Source organism: Larus michahellis, chromosome 2, assembly GCF_964199755.1.
Source record: "Larus michahellis chromosome 2, bLarMic1.1, whole genome shotgun sequence".
Taxonomy (NCBI): Eukaryota; Metazoa; Chordata; class Aves; order Charadriiformes; family Laridae; genus Larus; species Larus michahellis.
The window spans coordinates 94226005-94247603 of record NC_133897.1 but is presented as its reverse complement, the minus strand read 5'-3'; the positions used below and the strand labels follow the sequence as shown (position 1 = coordinate 94247603).

Sequence of the window (21599 nt, the reverse complement as noted above, 5' to 3'; positions counted from 1 at the left end):
GCCTAATTATTGCACATCTGTCTTGTTCAGTTTTTATTATTTCATTTCATGGAATGCATGCTGACCTATCCTTGCAAGAAAAAACACTGGGCTCTGTTCTGTTACACTGAAATATAAACATACGGGGGTAGATTTTGCAAAGGGCTGTTCTCTTGACAGATTGAAGGGTTTCAAGCCCTGAGCGTAACCTGGATGTTGAACAACCAAATGAAAGCATCAACAGTCATACATGAGTTCTTTCTCATAATTAAGGTCTGCAAATGGCACTTCTTTTGCAGCCTTCTCAGGGACTGAGCAGGTTTTAGGGTCAAGCTGATATAGCACTGAAGAACTGTATTTTGGACAGGAGAGTGCTGTCAAAGATAAAGGTGTATATACTGGAGATCCTGCAGTGTTCCCACCTGTGACTTCTTTTAATGCATTTGCATTCAGCTTACCCCTGTGTGGGCAGACAAAACTTGTTATTCCTCCTGCTCCCCATCTTCCACATGGCAAGTGGAGTTACAGAGAGTTTGTTCGCTCAACAACCTTTCTGGGTGGAGAGGAAAGCACAGGAATTTGGTGGCAGAATATGCAATAAGCAAGGAGTCACTGCATACCCATCCTGCAGGACCATTCATCTTGCCCTTTCCTAGGAACTACAGAGTGTTAGGGATCCCTGAAAGCCCTCAGTAGAAGAGGAAGCGATGGGAAAATGCACTTAGGAAATGCTGCATATCAGATATTTTAAAAATCCACATTCTGTCTGCATGGGTGTTTGGTGAGCAGTAGGAAGGGAAGAACTGCACTTGAAAGCCCTGGTAGTAGTTTCTGTGTCAGGAGATCTCCAAATTGATTTAAGAGTGATAGTTTCAAAACATTAATGACTGGAAGAAAATTCCACTTGTTCAATGTAAAAGTGTTCAAATATAACGTGACTTCTAATTGTCTTCTCTTTTTATGTCTAGAATTTCTTTCCAGAACAAATGGTTGCCTGGTGTCAGCAAACAAATGGCAGTATCCCACAGTCACAACTTTTGCAGGTACTGTAAGTTACCCATATGGACAAAGAAAGTTTTGGAGCTGGAGGGAGGAGGTTGAGAGGAATGAAGGGAGAATTCAAAGGTCTGGAAATAGCTGGTCAGAGAAAGACCAGTGTAGTGAGTTAGCGTGTGGTACAAATGTTGAAAACATCTGACAAAGATCTTACCCAGTGGCGTTGAGGTGTAAGTTATAAACACAAAGTATTCATAGCTACGTTCATACATATTTGTGCCATTAATATTCAACTTACTGTGGTTGAATATTAATGACTATTGGTCTGGGTACCTGGTTTGGGCACCTAGTGTTGTTCCTAAAACAGTCTTAGCAGATATATTTCTAGACAAATATACCTTATATAGATATATTTCTAGACAAATGTACCTTATAAAAAGTAAAACGTAAGTACTCTTCTATACATCATAGCATAGGAGAAAGTGTAAAAATAAGTGTGTACATTAGAAGATGGGCTTGAAATGGTGAGAGGTTTTGCTTTTGCTTTTTATGTCCCATGTTTGTGCCTGGCGAGAATTAACAATAAGGACCAACTTCCCCATGGTTCAGCCAACTGTCTGTTCTTTTATATAGAAAAATAATTCCTTAGGAAGTAAGTGTAAGTAGTTACAGAAAATTGTGTGTGGCATTTGCAAAGTAATCCCGCTTAAAGCTCCCCAAGTTGAATTACAGGGGTGTGTACCTTATGCATATGTGTTGGTAGAGTTGTGTAATCTGCGTGGCAGTGGCACGTGCATTGAGTTTCTACTGAAATTTTGATGTCACTGTACAGTTTCTTGCTCGCTCATGAAGGAGCTGTGGTGGTGGCACCATTGGCTGGCCTCCAAGGATGGTGCTGAAGGGTGGGCTACCTCTTTGACCAGTAACTTATTCACTTAAACCTCTCAATTTAAGCACTCCGATCCAAACCTTGTAGTCTAAATCTTTTCCACTGTAGTTGTTTTCTCAAATGGGGGACATTCAGCTCATGAGGCCAAATTAAAACATGGTTTATTTAAAGAGTAATATATTAAGAATATAAGACCATGATGCCTGGAAGACAGTACCATGAATAACAGGCAAGTTATAAAGCAGAAGGCACAAATATGTGAAGAAAGTATGCGTACAGGTAACTGATTTTAGCTTGATTTCTGTCATTTTGCATGTTTGCAAATATGCACTGACTCTCTGCTTAAATACAAGTTTCCACTGACTTTTGAACCAGTGCACTCATTTTGTCCCATAATCACTTCCAAATCCATTAAGTACTGGCTCCAGGTTCACTGAGAAGCACTTAAAACATTAGTATCCACTCTCAGCTGGGAAACAAAACAAAAATCAAACCAATTTCTGGAATTAAAAATGCAGTGCGGTTGCAGTCAGGAACCAAAACTGGTGTGAACAGGCATTGCCACAGAGTGGTAGGAGCAGAGGTGTTCGCACCTTGGACCCATTTTCCTGCAGTGTAAGTGGAGAATTGAGTTTGTTAACACAAGCAGCGGGACTCCCTAAAAGAGCGAGATGTTCTTGAAGATGGGAAAGTTTCGAAACTAGGGTAACTCAAGTAGTAGGGAAAGGAAAGTCTTACAACCTTGTCAGATACAAGAGTTTGCTTCTGGGAAGGCTGAATTAGGTACTGTCCTGGAGAAGCGTAAGTCATGGGGGTTAACAGTGCAAGAGGATGGGGGAAAGAGGATGCGTACATTCTCTTTGGTTTGTTGTCTAACCATAAAAAAAACAATCTTCCTTAAAGAATTTACATTAAATACTCCTTTCCGTTTAAAAAACACACAAACGTTTTTCATAATTTCAATGGCAGTTGTAATTTGTTGAAGGTAAACTTCCTGCAGTCTAGTAGTCATTAAGTGTGTTGCATCTGAGGCCACCTCAAACATTGAGCAAGTGCACTGTTCTTAATTACACACAAAATAGGGAAGAATATTAAATATAGTCTCATGATATCATATACAATAGCATTAAAAACAACAGGACCTGTTTTTCCTAGTATCACCCTGGCTCAGATATGCAAAAAAGCTTGCATCTTAGTTTATTTTCGGTTTATCTAGCTGGACAGAGAGAATATATTCTCCTTGTGGTCTTTCCCTTTCACAACTGAGAAGTAGATTCATAGTGCAAATAGCAGGAAAGTTGACTGTTCTTTTCCATTCTGTTAGATGAGATGGGGAGAAGGACTGGAAAAAAAATTAGGTTTTAATGCAACTGAGAATTTTGACACAGGGCACTTATTCTCGGGTTTGTTTCCTGTGGGCATTGTCCACCAAATAACATCAAAACACGACTTTCAAGAATTGCAGAGGCATCTAGGCCAACCAGGTTTATGCATTTTTCTTCCTACTCTTGAATTTATTAGTTGGGCATTTAACTTACTGAGCAAGTTAGTCATTTAAAAATCTGGCCCATTGAAATAAGGGAGCAATCCATCAATTCGCTAACCATAGTTAATACTTCTATCGCTTTGTATCGCAAATCAAATGATTCCATATGTGATCCCTCTAATTATGTCAAGAACCTAAATAGAACTACTGGATCTTGAAGTCTAGCATAGTTGCTGACACTTACTTGACTGCTCTGCGTTTCATTTCGAGTTAAATATTCTGTTGTCTGTCATGCCTCTTGTCTTGCGACAGGTGCATGTGCTATATAAGACTTTAATGTGGGAAATCCTGAAATAGGCTGTTCACATTGTAAAACTTTGGAATAAAATTGCATATTTTGGCCAATATTTTCAAGTTAGACTAGTTGCCAGAACTGTTGTGACAAGGTATTATTTTAACAATTAATAAGCTTACTTTGTGTCCCTTTGAGCCAAGCGCAAGAAGAATGGAGATACAGAGAAAAGGTTAGCTTTTTAGAGATTTAAGTATTAACACAGAGAACAGGAAAATGTCAGTGGCAGGAGGACTTAGCTAGGTAGACATAAGGACAGGAGCAGGAATATCTATTTTGGTTGTAAATCACTTTAAACATCTAGGTCAGTTTGAGCATAATGTGAAATTGCGCCCCAAGTCATCAAAGTGATTTACCATTTGCTTCTCTGTTCTGCAAATGCAGTGACAATTTTATGAACCATCCGTAGGATGCAATCCTCATTTACATTTTTCTCTCCAACAGAACTTTTTAAACTCCAGTAGCTGCCCTGAAATTCAAGGTTTCTTGCATGTGAAAGAGCTGGGTAGGAAATCATGGAAGAAATTGTATGTGTGTTTGAGGAGATCAGGACTTTATTGTTCTACAAAAGGAACTTCAAAGGTAAGATTAAAAAAGAAGTTGCACAGTACTAACACGTGAAAGCATTTTCTGCTTTTACAGTGGGTATTTTTTGCTGTTTTTTTAAATATCTGCAGAGTGTTCCCTTTTTTTATCGCATAGAAAAAGATAAGCAAGTCACGATCAAATGATAATCAAGCCCTGGGGTCTCAATGCATGAAAATAGCTATATAGCATTGTTATACACTAAAACTAAACCAGCTGGACAACATAATTGTGGCTACTGAAGTCGTGCTAACAAGGTTAGCGAGAGAAATCATATTCTCCAAGCACATGGTTCATGAATTTAGTTTAAATGATACCTTAAACAATATTTTCTATGATCTAACTTTCAGATTCCTCGGGAGCAATGGAATAGGCTATGCCATTTTTCATGTGATGTGTTTGAATAAGTGTTTTGTCAGCTTCTTGTATAAAGCACCTTCTTCTAGTAGGCTGATACTGGAAAGGTGACACGCCATGTCCACTTCATGCTGCCTGAGAGGGGAGCACGGTGTTGGTACAGTGCCCTCTGTTGGAGCTTGGTCTTGAGAGACTGCAAAGCTTGCAGCACTATCTGCCAAAATCTTACACTTACCTATGATAAAACACGTTATTTCCCCAGGAGCCAAGACATTTGCAATTGTTGGCTGACCTAGAAGACAGCAATATCTTCTCGTTGATAGCAGGCAAGAAGCTGTACAATGCACCTGCAGAGTATGGATTTTGTATAAAGGTAATTCTTCTCATTAAGTTCTTCCAAAGTTCAAGACGGTGTTAGTAGCGCAGAGTCCCCCAACCCCCAGCTAAATGGGATTTGTATGTAAAACTCTGCAAGCATTTCTGTCATGAGGACTTGATCTTCAACGTCTTTCATTTGGCAGGCATGTCCCGTGAATCTTGCCATCGTTTTATGTGACACTTTTAACACTTTATCTGGTGCTCCTTTGGCTTGGGAAATTTCTGTGCAAGATGAGCTCAGTGCTGAAGCACGGTGTGCCTGTGAGGTGGCCTTGGTTCACCTCACAGATGAAATTTTTTTTCCAAGCACTCTTAATTGAATAGGAAAGTTTCTCTGGACAGCAGGCACCAAAACTATATAGCAACAAAAGATCAAGCTCTGATTGGGCGTAATTGTACCATTATCATAGGCCAGAGGTTTGCATTTATTTAAAGACGACGATTGTCTTGGAAAATGGAAATAAGAATAAACAGTTGCCTTTGAGGATTCTAAAAATTGTTGTGCTGATGGATAGGTTTGGAAAGTATTTAAAAGCTGCATGTAATTTTTTGAGAAGAAAATAAGCCTGGGAGCTGGTTTTATTGACAGCAGTGAAGTAGTCTCCTTCCTAGCAGCTGTTCCAGAGCCGGACAACATGGATTTGCCTCAGAGAGTAGAGGCCGGCTGCAGGACAGATCCTGAACGGATGGAAGCAGACTTTCAGTAACCTTCAGTTACAGCAACTTTGGTTCTCCATCTTGATATGGAGGTTCATAAAACTTCTCACAGTTCTTAAAAAAAAAAAAAACAAACCCAAACAGCTTGGATCTGGTTCTAGCGTGGCCTGCATACCGTGTTCCTATAAACTGCCAGAACTGCAGGGTATTTCAAAGCAGGCACCAACGTTTGTCTTACTGGACCCATCTGAGAAAGTGATTTCTTTCAAAGCATGCTCAGCCTCTCCGAAGCTTTGATTCAGGGTGGCGTGAGGTTTTCTGGCCAGTTCTTAGACTAATACTGTACCTGCTTTTACTCTGCAGTAAATTTACAGTGGTGTTGGTTTTCTACTGAATGTAGCTGACTTCCCTCTAATACTTTATAGCCCAACAGAGTGAGAAATGAAACTAAGGAACTGAGGTTGTTGTGTGCTGAAGATGAGCAAAGCAGGACGTGCTGGATGACTGCCTTTCGACTCCTCAAGGTACCTAATGTCTTCTGTGTGAATAGAGCTACACCTGTAGTTAAGTTGCATTCATTATTTTGTTCGTGAGAAAATACCTGTATGTTCTTAAACATTATCTGTCTCCGAGCTGAAACAGCTAAGAGCAATACACCAGGTGGGCCTATCCCTTCTAAGCTTTTAAGCACAATGAAGTGTAATTTTAGTTTTGGAGTTAAATTGCTGATCTGTAAATGAATCAAAAAACCTACTTAACATGGTATTTGCAAGTTATCGTAAAGCTAAAGAAAATGTTTTGGTCATGGTAAGCGGTTATCTTAACTAGAACAGAGTGCTTTCTAGAGCCTTTGCAATTTTTTCAGTTTTCTGAAGGTTCTATTAAAAAAAGTAAGAAAAACAAGCAACGCTGTCTCTGGGTAAAAGTTATTCATATCTGAGAGCAAACAATGAGATTTCTTGATAATAGACTTCACAGTAGGAGGCGTCACAGGTTTTTTTGAGACAAAATCAGCATGGAAGGAACTGAGGACAAAGTTGAGTATTTTGCTTTCTTTGAAGCAGAGACTTCCTGATCTTCATAAAGAAATGTGCAAAAGTGGTTTTTTTGGTTTGATTTTAAATCTTTCTCTGAAGGTGCTGCCTTGAAAACTACTATGTTCTTCTCTGTACCTTACCACATTCTCCCTTATATTAAAGGGAATATACACGTATATAAAAAAATATAATAAATATCTACAGATAATGTGTTACCCATGAAAATCCCACCTCTCTTCCACGCAGTTATCCTACTCTGTAATATTCTGTATCAAAGCATAACATATAAAATGTGGTAAAAAAGAGAGACAGGCACAAAGTGCTACCGTGGTACTTGATACTAGATACGTGTCCACCAAAACAGGACGGAGAACCTTGAACTCAGTCAAACTCGTCTCTCTCTGTAGCAAACAGACAATTTCAGATTTGGAAGTGGGCATGTCTGTTGCCTCTGGCCGCTGATGTCAGCATGCCGGCGTCCTGCTGGTGGCTGCCTTGTGCCAGGCTGTGCCCAAAATGGGATGCGTAACTCAGGAGCACTAAGAGCATTTCATATCTCTGTCCTGAATGAGCAGAGTTGCCGTTCCTGCCTCAGTAGCAGCCCTCATCAGCAAAGCCTTCACACCCCTCTCTGCCAAAATGCCCTTTTCCCCACCGGCATTCCACACCTCCCCACTGAAGAAGATGCACTCCTGCAGCACGTGTCCAGGGAGCTGAAGGGGAGTGGGTGCATCAGAGAGTGAGGTTTTATCGCTTCCCGGTCCACATGTGGCATTGACTTAGGAGAAGCCACAGAGATTCCCATTGCTGCATGAGCATCATTTATTCCTCCCTTCCCTTTCAAAAAAGTTTCTCTCATTTGTTTATCCTCAGGACACGACAAATGTTTGCTACAATTACCTATTCCTCTCCCCGTGCAGGCTGTCCATCATGCAAAACCCTGTAAGCGTAGGGAGAGCAAATCAGACTCCTAGGCCTGCGGGTATGAAAACGCAATGCCTGTTCTCCATCTACATTAAGTGGTCACCTTCCAAACCCGAGCACATCTCTTTGAATGCTCTCCAAATATTATCTCATTTCTTAATTGCAAGAGATTCTGTGTTGCAGTACAGAAATTCCTATTTTAAGTTTTTACAAAGGCAGGTGCACTAGCCATAGTATGGGCCAGGACGCAATCAGCAATCCCAGTTACAAGAGGCATATTTGATTTCTGTGGAGCTGATACCTCTGTTGGCTGTCATCATCCGCTCTCCAGTTACTTAACTTGACTTGACTCGTGTTTAATACACACTGACAATTATGGTAAGAGCTTTAGTCCCCAGGCAATTCCAAGTGCTTCTTCTCAGCTGTCCTTTACTTTCCCTGTTTACACAGAATTCTGCATTGTGGGGAAACTCCTCAAACAGGGGATCAGAAAACTGTAGTGAATTGTGCCTTGAAGATGCCACTGGTTTTCAAGAAATTAGTTGTGCTGGTCAAGGCACTAATGTTCCTGAATGGCAAGGAAAAACCTTCACAGTGTACAGAATTAGCTATTGTTACCAGATATGTAGACGTGCATCTTGATGTGACTGTTCAGAGGAATCTTTCTTTGCAGTGTGGCAGCAATGGTACTGTATGGCAGTAATTTCTGTGTATTTGCATATAACATTCACCCTTAGGCAGCTAACGCTAGGGGGAAAAAAAAGGTTTTGTTCTTAAGGAACACTGAGAGGTGATTAAAGGTCAGGGAAAAGTAAGGCTATGCCTGTGACCCTCCTTTTATTTACCTACTGATTTAGCTTTCCATAGTCATATATTACCCTGTTTACAAAATTATATCTACCGTTTCAATGAGAACATTCAGTAAGCAGTGTTGCTATGCTTCAGCACTTTGCCTCTCGGGAAGGCACTGAGTAGGTGTTTCCTACCATCCTAGCTACTAGTGTTGGTAAAATTTATCATGACTGGAATTCAATTGCCTTATTTTTATAAGGATGAGAAAAGTACTAAAAGTGTTGTTTCCCGCTGAAACCTATTAAAAGAGCTAGGGAATTAGAAAGTTTCTTATTTTTTATCATTATGAAAACCGAGTTTCATTTTCATTGTCTCAGGTAGAAGTTTTTGTTAAGTTCATATTACTAGGTGGTAAAAAGAGGAGGAGTTAATATTTGTGTTCTGACCTCGAGTGAAAGCTTGTATTCTACAAGGAAAACATGGTGATAGCTGGGAGTGGTAGAAACCTGTGTATTTCACTCGGGCTTGTAAAAGTGCTGTCTTTTAAATAAAACTTGTTGCGCATATTTACTGCTCAATTGCCACCTGCCAGTCACTATTACTCAATGCCAGTTGCTTTGGGACAGCTTCCGATCATGAAAATAATAAACGGGTGGCACATTGCTCCAGTGCAAGTGGTTTTATGAAATCACTACAGTTTTTTTTCCTAAGGTATATATTTGAATAATAATGTCCTTGCATTTCTGTTGGCAGTATGGAATGCTACTGTATCAGAATTACAGAATTCCCCAGCAGAGAAAAGCCATGCTTCCACACTTTTCTACTCCAGTAGTAAGTAATGAACTTTCATTATTGTATGATGTTGGAAAAGATACGTTTGCTTTTGCATTTTAAAAGTGGAAAATTTTATGCTAAGAAATGTAAATTCAGCATTGCATAGCAAATCAATGTAAGGTTCACCTTTCGCATGAGTACGGTTTATGTGGTTGGCTCTCCGTCACCTTAGGCTTACATGATCCACATGATTGAAAAATCTTGGATACGTCAGGCGCTTTGAGATGTACAGTACAGAGACATCTGGCTGTCTCTGCAGAAGCCAGCTTAGGTCTGGCAAAACTCACACGTAAATTTCCTAAAATATATTGGGCCAAGAGCTGACTGTTAGCTATCTAAAAGTGAAGATCCTATATTTGGATTCCAACTGGCCCTGAAAATGATTGGAGTATAGTAATAGGGCAAGTGGGCAACTTGAGCAATACAGATTTTATTCTTGGCCTTTGAATCCTCTCCCTCCCTTAGAGCCTAAAAAGAAAAGCCATTTATTTTTGTGTCTGCAAATCTTTTGGAAGGGGAAAAAAAAATGAGATGTATTTTCTGTGCTGTTGAAGGATAACTTTGGACAGTCTTCTGAAACCAAAGCATTTTGAAATGAAACTCTCAAGCTGGTTTTTTCTTTCCCTGTTTTTTGAAACAAGTGAAAATTCCTTTTCAGAGAAGTGTATCTGAAAACTCACTAGTAGCAATGGATTTTTCGGGGCAAATAGGAAGAGTTATTGAAAATCCTGCTGAAGCACAGAGTGCTGCCTTGGAAGAAGGACATGCTTGGAGGGTAGCTATCTTCTCTTCTTTTCTATTTTTGTAATTAGTAAGTGTCTGTTGAGAGCCAAAACACAGAGTGTGCTATGATGTTAGTGCAGTGCTGGTCACAGTATAGCTTAGCTCCGACCTGAAGCAATCACACTGCAAGCATGCAGATCTGAAAGTCAATATCCATCTTTAGCAAAACTGTCACATTCACAACAACCTTCTACCACTGCTTCTCTGTCCCCCTAGTGTCCAGAGGAAAGTTGAGGGGGAAAGCAGACCCACCAGAACTTTACTGCCAGTTTGCAAAACCAGTCTCTGAGGAGGAATATGTCAAATTAAATGCTTCCCCACATGGAAGAGGCTGGGGCTCTGACTAATGGCTTGCTCCCAGTAAGTTTAATTGCAGAATATACAAGAGGCAGAACCTCTTGCAATGAAAACTGATGTAACTTGTTTATAGTGTCTTGTGGACAGACAGCTGCAGTACAAGTTTTCCCACATGCTCGTCTCTTAGGGAATAGGAGTCATTACTGAAGCACTAGCTGGTGCTTTATGTATGGGAGGGAAATACTGCTTGATTTACTGAGTGCCTGGTGTTTTGCCTGAGCAGAAACATATCAGTCTTTTCTTTTTTCTGTCGTTTTTTTTAATTTTTCTTTTTTTTCCTTTTTTTTTTTTAGAAACTGAGCTTTCATCATTAACATCTGGCTTGTGTTTTAAGCCAACTGAAATGAGCTGCTGCTTGTAGATTAGCCCCCTTCAAAGTTGCATTTCTTTTTCTCATCCTTGCATTAAACTTGCCCAGCCCCCAGTTTCCTGTAAATTAAATCTGTATTGCATGTGCACTAATTCCTTCTTTTGAGGCTTTAGTGTGGATTTAACGGTAATTCATTTTCTCTGTAGAAACGTAGCACAAGAATGAACATCTTGGGTAGCCAAAGTCCACTCCATCCTTCCACACTGAGTACAGGTAAATTCTGCTGGTTTGTTAGCATAGTATCAGAGGCCTCTGTGGGTAAATAAAAGTTATGTTTCATACAGAGACAGAGTGCAGTTGTGTAGTATTAATGCTTTGATGTCAAAGACAATATTTATGTTTATCAGTAGCTTCTGCGTCATTAAATTGCTCACCCATACAGGCATAAGAGAAGGAACTTGTTTTCCTTTGAAGGCACACTGTTCTTCAGTGTTAATCTTTTGAAACTCAGATTTGATGAAAATAGAGACTCCATAAATGTTTCCATTTAAAATAATCCAGAAGTCAATTCTTTGTTTTAGACAAGTAAAAATGAGAGTTTTCAAAATAGCATTCATTCCATAACTGCATAATGCATAATGTAAAATACAGATGCCTGTGATGTAAGTCCTGAACATCTCTTTGAGACTGGAAGTTTATTAAACTAACAGAAAATTGCATATTAATACCCTGGACTACTTAGAGGAAACACAGCTATTCTCTGTTTCTATTCTGTGTTTCTCTTCTGTTGAACAGAATTTAAAAATACCATTTGAAAAACAATAAAATAATAAACGTAAAAATGTTTTGGGGTAACTCCACCCTTGAAAGCGCAAGCTAAAGTGCTTTTCGTTATTTGAGAGTTAAAGGGACTTGGTTCTAACTCGTTAGCTTATCCATTGTATTCTAAGAATTGTTTAGGGCCAACATTTTCAAGAAACCACGAAAAGGCAATATTATAAGAGATTTCTCTAATTAACCTAATCACACATCTGCAAATCAGAAAATACATGGAGATAATGCCTACTTGGTATATGAAGTAGATCCAACAGCTGGTGCATTTTTTTTCATACTGATGCATTTTTTATACAGCTTGATGAAAGATACTTTATATTCTGTTAGAAAACTGTACCCACTTTTAAAATGTTTAAATAATTAGTGTGTGGAAAAAACTGTTTCACATGTTAACTGTTTTTAACCATCCTCTCTTCCTCTCTTTCCCCTCTCGCCTCCAGTTATTCATAGGACACAGCACTGGTTTCACGGCAGAATCTCCAGAGAAGAATCTCACAGGATTATTAAGCAACAAGGGCTTGTAGATGGGTAGGTATTCCTCTTGCTTTGTGTTTATGATCTGATGGTAAGCGTTATAGACGAGAGCACAACTTCTGCTGTAGGGGTTCACAGGTTTGTGAGCACTTCTGAGTAACCTGATTCTTGAGTAGTACCATTATAACCTGCCTGGATTTCAAAAAGTCAGAATACGTGTTTGTAGGAGTCAGTTCTAACTCTTAGTTTGAAAAATAAAATATTAAGAATATACTTAAACATTTTTCTTTTTTCCTAGAGAGGTAATCAAGTTTTAGAGAATGTTAGAATTTGAAAATAATTCCTGTAATCTGCATTGAGAACGTGTTTTTCAGGCAAAGCTGTACCTAGCCATTTGCCCACAAATTTATAATCAACCATTTAATGAGCCAGTTAATGATGACCTCTCATTATTTATTTCTGTTCTAGAGCAAAGACATGAAAGTACCTGTTGCAGCGCGCTCTAAAATTTCTGTAGTTGAGATTTAAGTATCTTCTGAGCACCTCCGTTTCCCTTATTTATATGTAGTTATGGTTATTCAAGTTGCTTAAACTGCATTCAGCAGTTCTTTAACTGTAGGATGGGAAGAGCATGGTGGCCTTCACTAATTTCACTGCTGTCACAGTTAAGGTAGAAACCTCCATGTTGGCTTCTCAGGAGACAGTCAAGTTCAAACCTTTCTTCAGCATTTTCTGATTCAGAAGCATCACTAATATTTGTGAAGAATGAAATACGTTAGAGAAATAGAAATTGCTAGTGCCCGTAGATATTCATCAAGCAGTGATTTTTTTATTGTTTTGGGTTTTTTGCTGGGCTAAGGCTATTGGGTTTTATCTTAGCAGGTCAGAGAGAGAAGAGAGGCTGAGAAAGCAAAGGAGCACTGCTGACTTGTTGGGTTTTTGGTTCTCTCACACTACAGATCTTCTTTACGATCTCAGGCTCATTTTGACTTGTTACCTGAGGAATCTAGAGGCCTGTCTAGATTTTCAAAAATGTGTTAATGCCTTTGAGGCGGTGTTAAATTTGTGCCTAGCCAGTTTACTCACTGGGGAAGGTGAAGATTGGTTAGTTTGGCTGTGGTGAGGTCAGTCAGCAGTGCCAAAAGAACCGTGCAACTTACGTGCTTTGAGATCTAAGGATCATGGTTTTCAGGACAGAAGAGTCTTGCCTGTGTTTTCCTGCTCTGTGTGTTCTTGAACAAAAGAAGGTAGAAAGTTAACAGTCTTCCGATGTCTCATGTAAGGTGTGCAGCAATGTATACATGCAGCTGATGCTGCTATCATTCAACTGTTTCTGGAAGCTACTGTTGAGGATACATCTGTCTTTATAGCCGTTGTTTGTGTGGACAGCCTGTTGCTTGCCAGAGGTTGAGTAAACACTTGCAGGATCAGTTGTGCTGAGCTTTGCTTTGTGCCACCAGCTTATGATACCATGCATTATCTGAAATGGCTAGAGGAAAGATAATTTAGGGATATCTGCATGAACTGCAAGAGCCACAGGGCAGGTTAAGATCTTCCTTTCTGAGTTGGATCCTAATGTGTAAAATCTTTGGTCCCTTTTCCGCACATCTGGTCTTGCTAGGACTAAAAAGGAATGTTCAAATACCAAGGCATGGTTTCCGGCGGTGGCAAGGCATGCCTGTCTCTGAGCATTGGACCGACCCTGGTTATGATGGTGCATTTTTGTGGTATTGACATTTCTCAATCAGTTCTGAGGAGCTGGAGTAAGTCCTTTCGGGTTCATAAGACTACAAGCAGTTCTTGCAACTCAGCCTTGGAAAAGTGTGTTCCTGGCTTAGTGGTTAGCAATTAAGAGGGCTTGAGGCCTGCCCCAGTACTGTGCTTGGCCATCTCACAAATCCACCAGTGATTAGCGCTGTGAGCCTTCTGCCAAAGGTATATTCTTGTTTCCTTCCTTAGTTCCTTCCTTAGTTCATAAATGTCAAGGGGAGGAAACATTTTTTGGCTAGATTTTTTTTCTCCTCTTCTAAGTATGTATTTAACCATTTGAGTTAGGACTTCAATTTTGTGGGTCAACTTAAAAGCAGCAGTTACAGAGTGCGTTATGTTGCTAGCTGTACTGCTAGTATATATTCTTTTCCAATGACGCTGACGGAAAAATGCCATGACTGCTTTAGAGGAAAAATTGGTGCATGTTTTCCCCGTCTTGATAATATGGATGCTACTTAACTGATAAGTCGTTTTAAGAAAGCGTTGAGCTGTTTCTGTGCAATTGCAGCCAGTTAGCTTAAACGTAATTTTACTAACACTGGATTTCTGTAAACTGATGCAAGACACTGGAGAGTGGGAACAGATTCTCACGTATTACTCTCCCATCTACAGAAATCCAGATTTGCTTTGGAGTTAAATAAGAACATTTTCTTCATGAGAGGACATAGCAGTAATGGAAAGCTCAGTTAGAGAGACCCTTAAAAAAAGCCTTAAGCATGTATTCATAGGGGAAGAACTACTGTCACGTATCTTTCACTTCTTGTTTCTTCATCTATTAGTGTTGCATAGGCGTGGTATAAAAAGTGAAAGCAAATTGCCAGTTACGGAATCGCCTGTTAGTGCAACTAAAGTAGATTTAGGCAATAGCACAAAATGACTTAGTAGTTCTGCTTATTTATGAAGAAATGGATTGTGGTATTCAGTGTGTACATAAAAATGTTCTCTCCTAGACTATTTCTTCTCCGGGACAGCCAAAGCAATCCAAAGGCATTTGTACTTACGCTGTGCCATCATCAAAAAATAAAGCATTTTCAAATCTTGCCGGTAAGTAGATTATTTTTGATACTGATTGCAAAAGACACTTTAAATCACAAAGCTGTGCCAACATCTGAAGAGACCTGTTACTAATTGCTGATGTAATTAACAGGGAGGTTTCCATTAGCAAGTATATTAGCAAGTATTCTTTAAAATTGTCAAATGTCTTATTAAAATTCTTTGTTAACGTTGCCTGGAAAACTAGTCTAAGTCACTTAGGTATAGAAGTAATTCACAGAACTTGTTCTCTGTGACTAACAGCAACAAGAGCGGCAGTTGTCTCCTAGTCACTTAGACAATCATAGAATAACTTAGGGAAACTTTTAAAAGTTTTATTCTGGAGGTTATACAATAACGTTGAGCTTAAAATAACGTTACACTGAGATGTCGAGAACCTATTTGATTTTAATCTTGATCAAAAAGAGCATCAGAAGTTTTAAGATCATGTAGACCCCTTTATTGGTCCAAACCCTCTTCCCTTGCTTCGCCTGCCAGTTTTACAAACAGCTAACAAATATCTTTGGGGTATTTTTGTTTTACGTAATGAAGACCAGTGTCGTCTCTACAACTTTCAATTACTCTGCCCACAAGCTTTCACTTTCATAAACAAAACATTTCAAATTGGGTTAACGTACATTCTTTTCTAGTGCTGTGCACGGTTTCATGAAGATCTCCGGGCACTGGGTTGTTTTGGCGGTGCCCATCATTTATCTTAACGTTTTGCCACGCTCGCATCTCTTCATGTGCAGTCCAATTTGACAAGGGTGTTTTGTTTCCCCAGTGTGAAGATGATGGACAGATATTTTTCAGCCTGGATGATGGGAACACCAAATTCAGTGATCTAATCCAGCTTGTTGAATTCTATCAACTAAACAAAGGAGTCTTGCCCTGCAAACTCAAACACCACTGCATCCGAGTGGCCTTATGACCTCAAATCTGACTCTCAATGAAGACTGGATTTGCTAGAAGAGTAATTGTAAGAGAACGTTGACACTGGGGAATTGGCAGATTTGTAAGTTGGTAAAAATAAATAAAAATATTATGCACCTTGGGACTCTGAAAGGGATGGATTCGACAGGTGCCAACAGACCAAGATTGCTGGTTTGTCTAACACCTACGAGTGATTGCTGCTGAGTGTCCCAGCATCCCAAAAACGGGGGGAGGGTCTGTAAAACCATGAGTAAATTTGAAACAAAACTGGAAACTATCTTGGCTGGGCCACTTAACAGGAACAAGTGTGAAGAGAAATCTTTGAAAAGAACTCTTGCCCTGGAATAATCTTGACAATTAAGACTAGTGTGTTTACTTTTTGTATTGATCACTTTTTTTGCACTCCTACTTTGTTTCGGATATTGTATGCAGCCTATATTAGGAGCTGATGTGGCTTTTAAAATTCATGCAGGAGTTGGGTATTAATCTGCACCCTAAAATGTATGGAATGCTTCAGCCTAAAAGGATCTAGAAGAAAATCAAGAAAAGTGTGTGTGTGTGTTTGCGCGCGCGCGCGTGTGTCTCAAAACTTCTCTGGAGACCTGAGGTTCGATGATCTGCAGATGTCTTTGAAGAAGCAATGAGGATACAATTCTAAAAGAACATACCACCATATACGTACTCTTAAAACTGTTGACTTGTAGCATTATGGCTGTAGTATCTTGATGGCATATTAGTGGCATCCAGTCATGCAAAGACTGTGTTAGATTCTATGCACAAATTTTTATTATTGGAGTGGTGGTTTGTTTTTTACAGCCTTTTGACTGTTTTCCTGAGGAAACTTACTGTTACTAAATAGAATAGGACTGGATGACTACACTTGTATTTGAAACCACCATTTTTTGTGAGAAGATTCTTCTGCGGGTAGTCTTAGTATGACAAAATAAAAAAAAAAAAAAGAAAGAAAAACAAAAAAGTGTTTTTAGCTTTATAGCTCCTTGAATTTTCAGACTGTTTCAAAGAGCTCTTTCCATGTAGTAAGCTACAGTGACACAAAGCTCTCCTGGGGATTAGGGCATAAAAAGAACTGTACCCCTTCTGCTTTCTGTAGGGCCGTGAAAGTTTATATGGTGAGAAAGAATATACTGGGAATGGAAACATTTGATTGTGAACTAGCTGCTGGCAGTATCGTCCATGGAGGTAACTGGCGATCCCTGAGTCATACACGCTAAAGCACGCCAGTACCTACGGCAGACAAGCATGTGTCTTGCTCTGGTGCTGCTTTGTCATCAGAACGACTTTATTGTTAATGTTTAAATCAATTCTTTAATGTTTACACAATACCTCTTTCTGATGATAAATCAGTATTGAAGTTAGACGAGTCCTACCGTGATTCTCCAGTTGCAAATACCATTCTTCCAGCACCGCAGCTGGTGCGGGAACCGATCCTGAATTTACTTCCCAGCACTTGGTGCAGTTAGCCACAGCGAGAAGAAGTGTTCCATCCTGGGAACTTGCAGAGTGTAGCGCAGAAGGGAGCATTCTTAAGATGGTAAATGATTTACGCGGGCTAGTTCATCCTTACTAATGTTTGCCACTGGGTTTGAAACCCTAGCCATCCGAAAGGGTAAAGAAGGAAAACCAATCCTACACCTTTAGGTCTTCGTGTAGTGTTGAGAATAGCTTAAGACAAACCATAACCTGCCTGAGTCGTCCATATCAGCTTATAACTTTGTCAATGGTATAGAAACACTGTATTTTAGTTTACAGAACACATTTAGTATTTTTTTTCCATTTAATGTCTAGATATTAAAAATGAAGAAACTTGATTTTGGTTTTAGTAGAAGCCTCTTTTTTTTTTAATTGTACATAGTGAAACGAGTGTTCCTGCTTTCTAGACAATGTATTTTAAAACCTTGAAATTAAGCTAACTTAAGTCTGACTTCACTTTGCATGCTTCTATTTGGCCCCTATTAGGAGAAAAAAGATACTTGTATTGACTACATTACCAGTTTAATAAGACCATTTATGCTGTAGTTTTAAGTTTTTCTGTTTACATAGCTTAGTGACAACCATGCATTTTTCCCAGTAGGCGGATAGTATTTGCAGTGTTTCATATTTATAAAAAAAAACCTTGCATCTTATTTAAATTGAGAATAAAAGTTTGACTATGAATCATGATTTTTGTATGTAGATGGTTGACTTAGTATTTTGTACTTTTCCCAGCTAAAGTGAGCTGTTTTGAGAAAGTGACCACCTCCAAAGTGGCAACAATCTTACTTAAGCAGATCGCTGCTTTGTCTTCTTTCTGCTGGAAAACAGTCAATACCACCTTAGTTTTCCAACAGATTCAGCTGGCTGCCAGCTCAGAATACCAAGGACTGAAGGACATTTGACTCTTATTTTTGTATTTAAATGACATGAATGTAAAGGGGATGCTCAGGGTTGTTTTGGAGCCTGTTGAATTTTTATCTTTTTGCCTGTGATTTTATTTTCTAAATAAATACTTCATGTAGCAATCTTGAATATGTTGAGAAGGAAAATGCCAAACCATTTTGGTAATGAGGTTACTAGTTAAGTTATGTTACGATAGGTGTTAAAGTACAAAAGACTTTTTATTTGTTAATTAATCTTGAAGAAACACGTGCCTCAGTTTAGATGTTTTGTCTTATCTTTTCTGCACTAAATACCTGACAGTTTGACCAATCAATGCACCTTTCCAGTGGCAAGACTTGCTTATCGTAAATTATATTGTCACAATGCAAGATTTAGTGACTGTAAAATGGAATAAAGTTTAAAGTTTCAGGGAATGCAAAAGGTATTAACTTAAGAGACAAAACCTTTATTCAATATGCTTTGCTTCATACTGTAAATAGCTTTTTGGCTTGTGAACCTAATTGTAATCTTTCAGGTATTTTTGTACAAATAAGGGACTGATATTCTGTTTCTTGTAATTAGAAATAAACGTTAATACAATGCTATTCATTTTATATTGGAATTAATGTGTTCTTTTGGATATATCTGTACACCACGTATCTCTTGCCTTAATTCTGGGTTATTTGGGGTGGGTTATATTAAACAGCCCTTAAAGAAGGTTAAGAGGAAAGCAGAATCCCCGAGACGCCTTTCTTCTGGCTGTTCTGTCTTATGATTCCTATTAGGACAGACTGTCCTTTATTTGAAAAAAGAACTTCTTCGCCCCTGTTGTTTGAGGAAAATTATTGGGGATGTTCTGCTATGATACTTACAATATTCATTTGAGAAGGTTGCTAGAATCAAATCAGAAAATACACCATGAGCATCTTTTGGGTCATATAACAAAGCAATAACTCACTGAAAATTTACACTCTGCATAAAGCAGTTTATTGGCCTGATAGCTGTTGGATCAGAAAACTTCAATAGTACTTTCAGAAAGCAATTATTTACCCCTGTAATCCTTGTGTTCAAGTGGTCCATCAACATTTGGGTGGAAAAGCACATCTGCGCAAAATATGTTTTTGCTTAAAAAAGCCATTTTTGGAGGGGGAGATTGGTGGTTCTCCTGGTAGACAGAATAATAGAAGGTTGGAAATGTTTCACTTGTTTTGTTGGACACAATCCCTGCTGAAATAAAAGCAGCACGGTATAAAGGTGTCGGTAAGCCTGCCTGATGGCAGGGCAGTATTGTCGGCATGTTTGTCCAAACTGCCCACAACCACGGCAAGTGCAAAACGATACCTGTGAAACCTGGCCCTAGACATTAACAGCGGGTACGTGTGCTATCCGAACGTCACCAGTGCAAAATCAGTCTGGGTCAGAAATCGGTATATGGTTCAGATTTGAATTAATTGCCTGGTGGAACGTTTGTGCTGCTTTTACATTAGTTGCAGGACAACAGGCATAATCAGACGTCTGATCCCACATGAAGCCTTCTAGCATGAAGTTCACCCGGCAAAACAGCTTAAATGCATTTGAACCTGTGAGTAAATTTGTATCGGACTCGTGTTGTACAGCATGTGGCTGCAGTACTTTTATCCTGATACTCAGAACCCTGAAGTTAGGTTTATTTTAACACCAAATTACTGCTTCGGCCTCTACCTGCAAAAACAGATGAGAAAACCATCACCAGATGAGCCATTTCCCTTCAAGTAAGTCGAACTTTAGATGACTTTGGGTTTATATTATTGCTAATTTAGTGATGCTTTAATCTGGTTTGTTAATGTCCAGCTTGTATATTGCTTTGTGTGTCGGGCATTGTTTGTCTAACATCTTGGAAACTTCAGTAACAATATCAGCAGATGGAGAAAAGAGACATCTTCCTTTGAAATATCCACATTGCCTTAATTTGGGTTGCTTCTGCATCCTAAATCTTACGTCTTCCTTCCTTAACTTGGAGCACAATTTAATTAGTATTTGAAAACCTAATATAACCACAACTATGTCCAAGAGCTATATGATTTTCCTTAGATACTGTGATTAGTCACATCTGAGACTTCAAAATAAATTAGTTTGTGTAACACATTGCAAACTCTTGGCCCAAAGACATTCTGCTCTAATTGCTCATCGTTTTGCAGAGATACTAGCAGATGTTTTAGCAAGAAAGATTGGTTCATTACAAGACACTGAGCTGTGATTAACAGGGTCTTACGACACTTGTTAGTTACCCAGGTTTGTATGCTTTGCAATAATCAGGTGTTTTCCATCTGTTGGCTGCAAGATTCTGGTGCCACAACTGGGGAACAGGAAGGTAAAATTATAAACACAGTTAGCCGCTCTGAGTTAAAGTACAGCCTGGGTTCTTGGGCACTGCAATGTAGCTCAGCTGAGCTGCAGTCAGAGGTATAATTTTTAAGAAAAGAGAGGTCAGAAGAGCTAGACTGGGAGGGAAGGGAAATGGCGTGTAGGAGAGAAGTACTCTTAGGCAGTATTGTCCAAGTGATGGTTTGGGTGTGACTACGAACACAGTAAAGCCACTGGTGTGATGCCTGAGTGCTGCTCATCAGTCCCTTAGGGTCAGCTTCCCCTCCTCTTCCCTCAGACTTGTGAAGACACGTCTACATAAAGACTTCCATTTTATTTGCCCTTTGAAACACATTCTCCAGATGTGTGAGGATTGGCATTTGGGGTTATCAAGCAAAGAAATAGCTATGGAATGGGTGTTCTCTATAACCTGCCCGTTCTCCAAAATGGGCTGTCCAGCTGCCATCAAGAGAAAAGGAGGTAAAAGTATGGTTCTGCCAGCAATGGTAATGATTACAGCAAATGGCTAAGTTCAGTACTGAAAATGTACAATTTCAATGTCCCACAAAGAACGCTAGATACATCCTATTTTGAAATTATTTAGTTAGTATTTGATTAGTCAGTATTTGATTTCCTCCACAACACTTCTTTTGGCTGCTGAATTTCCGCAGGATATTAATGTGCTCTGCTTGACTTACAAACTCTTCATTTTCAGCTTAGTGTAGTACTCTCACAGGTCCAAAGACAAGCAAGTACAGAAATGAGGCAAGCTGTGAGGATAGGAGCTTCTTGAAAAATTACCCCACAATACAGCTGGGGTACATATGGAAGAAAACAAATTGATAATTATAGAATAGGTGGGTAGAAGAATTAACTTGTTTTTTCACTAAAGACTATGTGATTTGTGAAAACAGCTGGCTAAACAAGGATGAAAATCGTTGAAGGCTTAAAAAGTTTGCCTCAAAATATTTACAATACAATCAGTTGCCAGAACAAGCATTTGACCTGCTCTAGAAAACAGAGAGTGTGCCTGTGAAGGCATTCCATCCTCTTGCTTGTATGCACACTGCCACAAAAAAAATCCTAGAAGCTGCTGTCCTTGAAAAGAAAAGGGAGCGGGA

General features: G+C 39.2%; 1 protein-coding gene across 2 annotated transcripts in view; it reads left to right on the top strand.

The window, feature by feature from the left end:
- Positions 1 to 18757, top strand: part of GRB10 (growth factor receptor bound protein 10) — a 152785-nt gene extending 134028 nt beyond the window's left edge. For both annotated transcript variants that reach the window (XM_074576294.1, XM_074576295.1), the window contains exons 8-17: positions 948 to 1022; positions 4147 to 4284; positions 4907 to 5017; positions 6105 to 6203; positions 9186 to 9263; positions 9925 to 10041; positions 10923 to 10989; positions 11991 to 12078; positions 14745 to 14838; positions 15611 to 18757. In XM_074576294.1, coding sequence (XP_074432395.1) covers positions 948 to 1022; positions 4147 to 4284; positions 4907 to 5017; positions 6105 to 6203; positions 9186 to 9263; positions 9925 to 10041; positions 10923 to 10989; positions 11991 to 12078; positions 14745 to 14838; positions 15611 to 15757 — 1014 coding nt within the window. In that variant the 3' untranslated portion in view covers positions 15758 to 18757. The remainder of the gene's footprint in view (positions 1 to 947; positions 1023 to 4146; positions 4285 to 4906; positions 5018 to 6104; positions 6204 to 9185; positions 9264 to 9924; positions 10042 to 10922; positions 10990 to 11990; positions 12079 to 14744; positions 14839 to 15610) is intronic.
- Positions 18758 to 21599: the final 2842 nt, after the last annotated feature.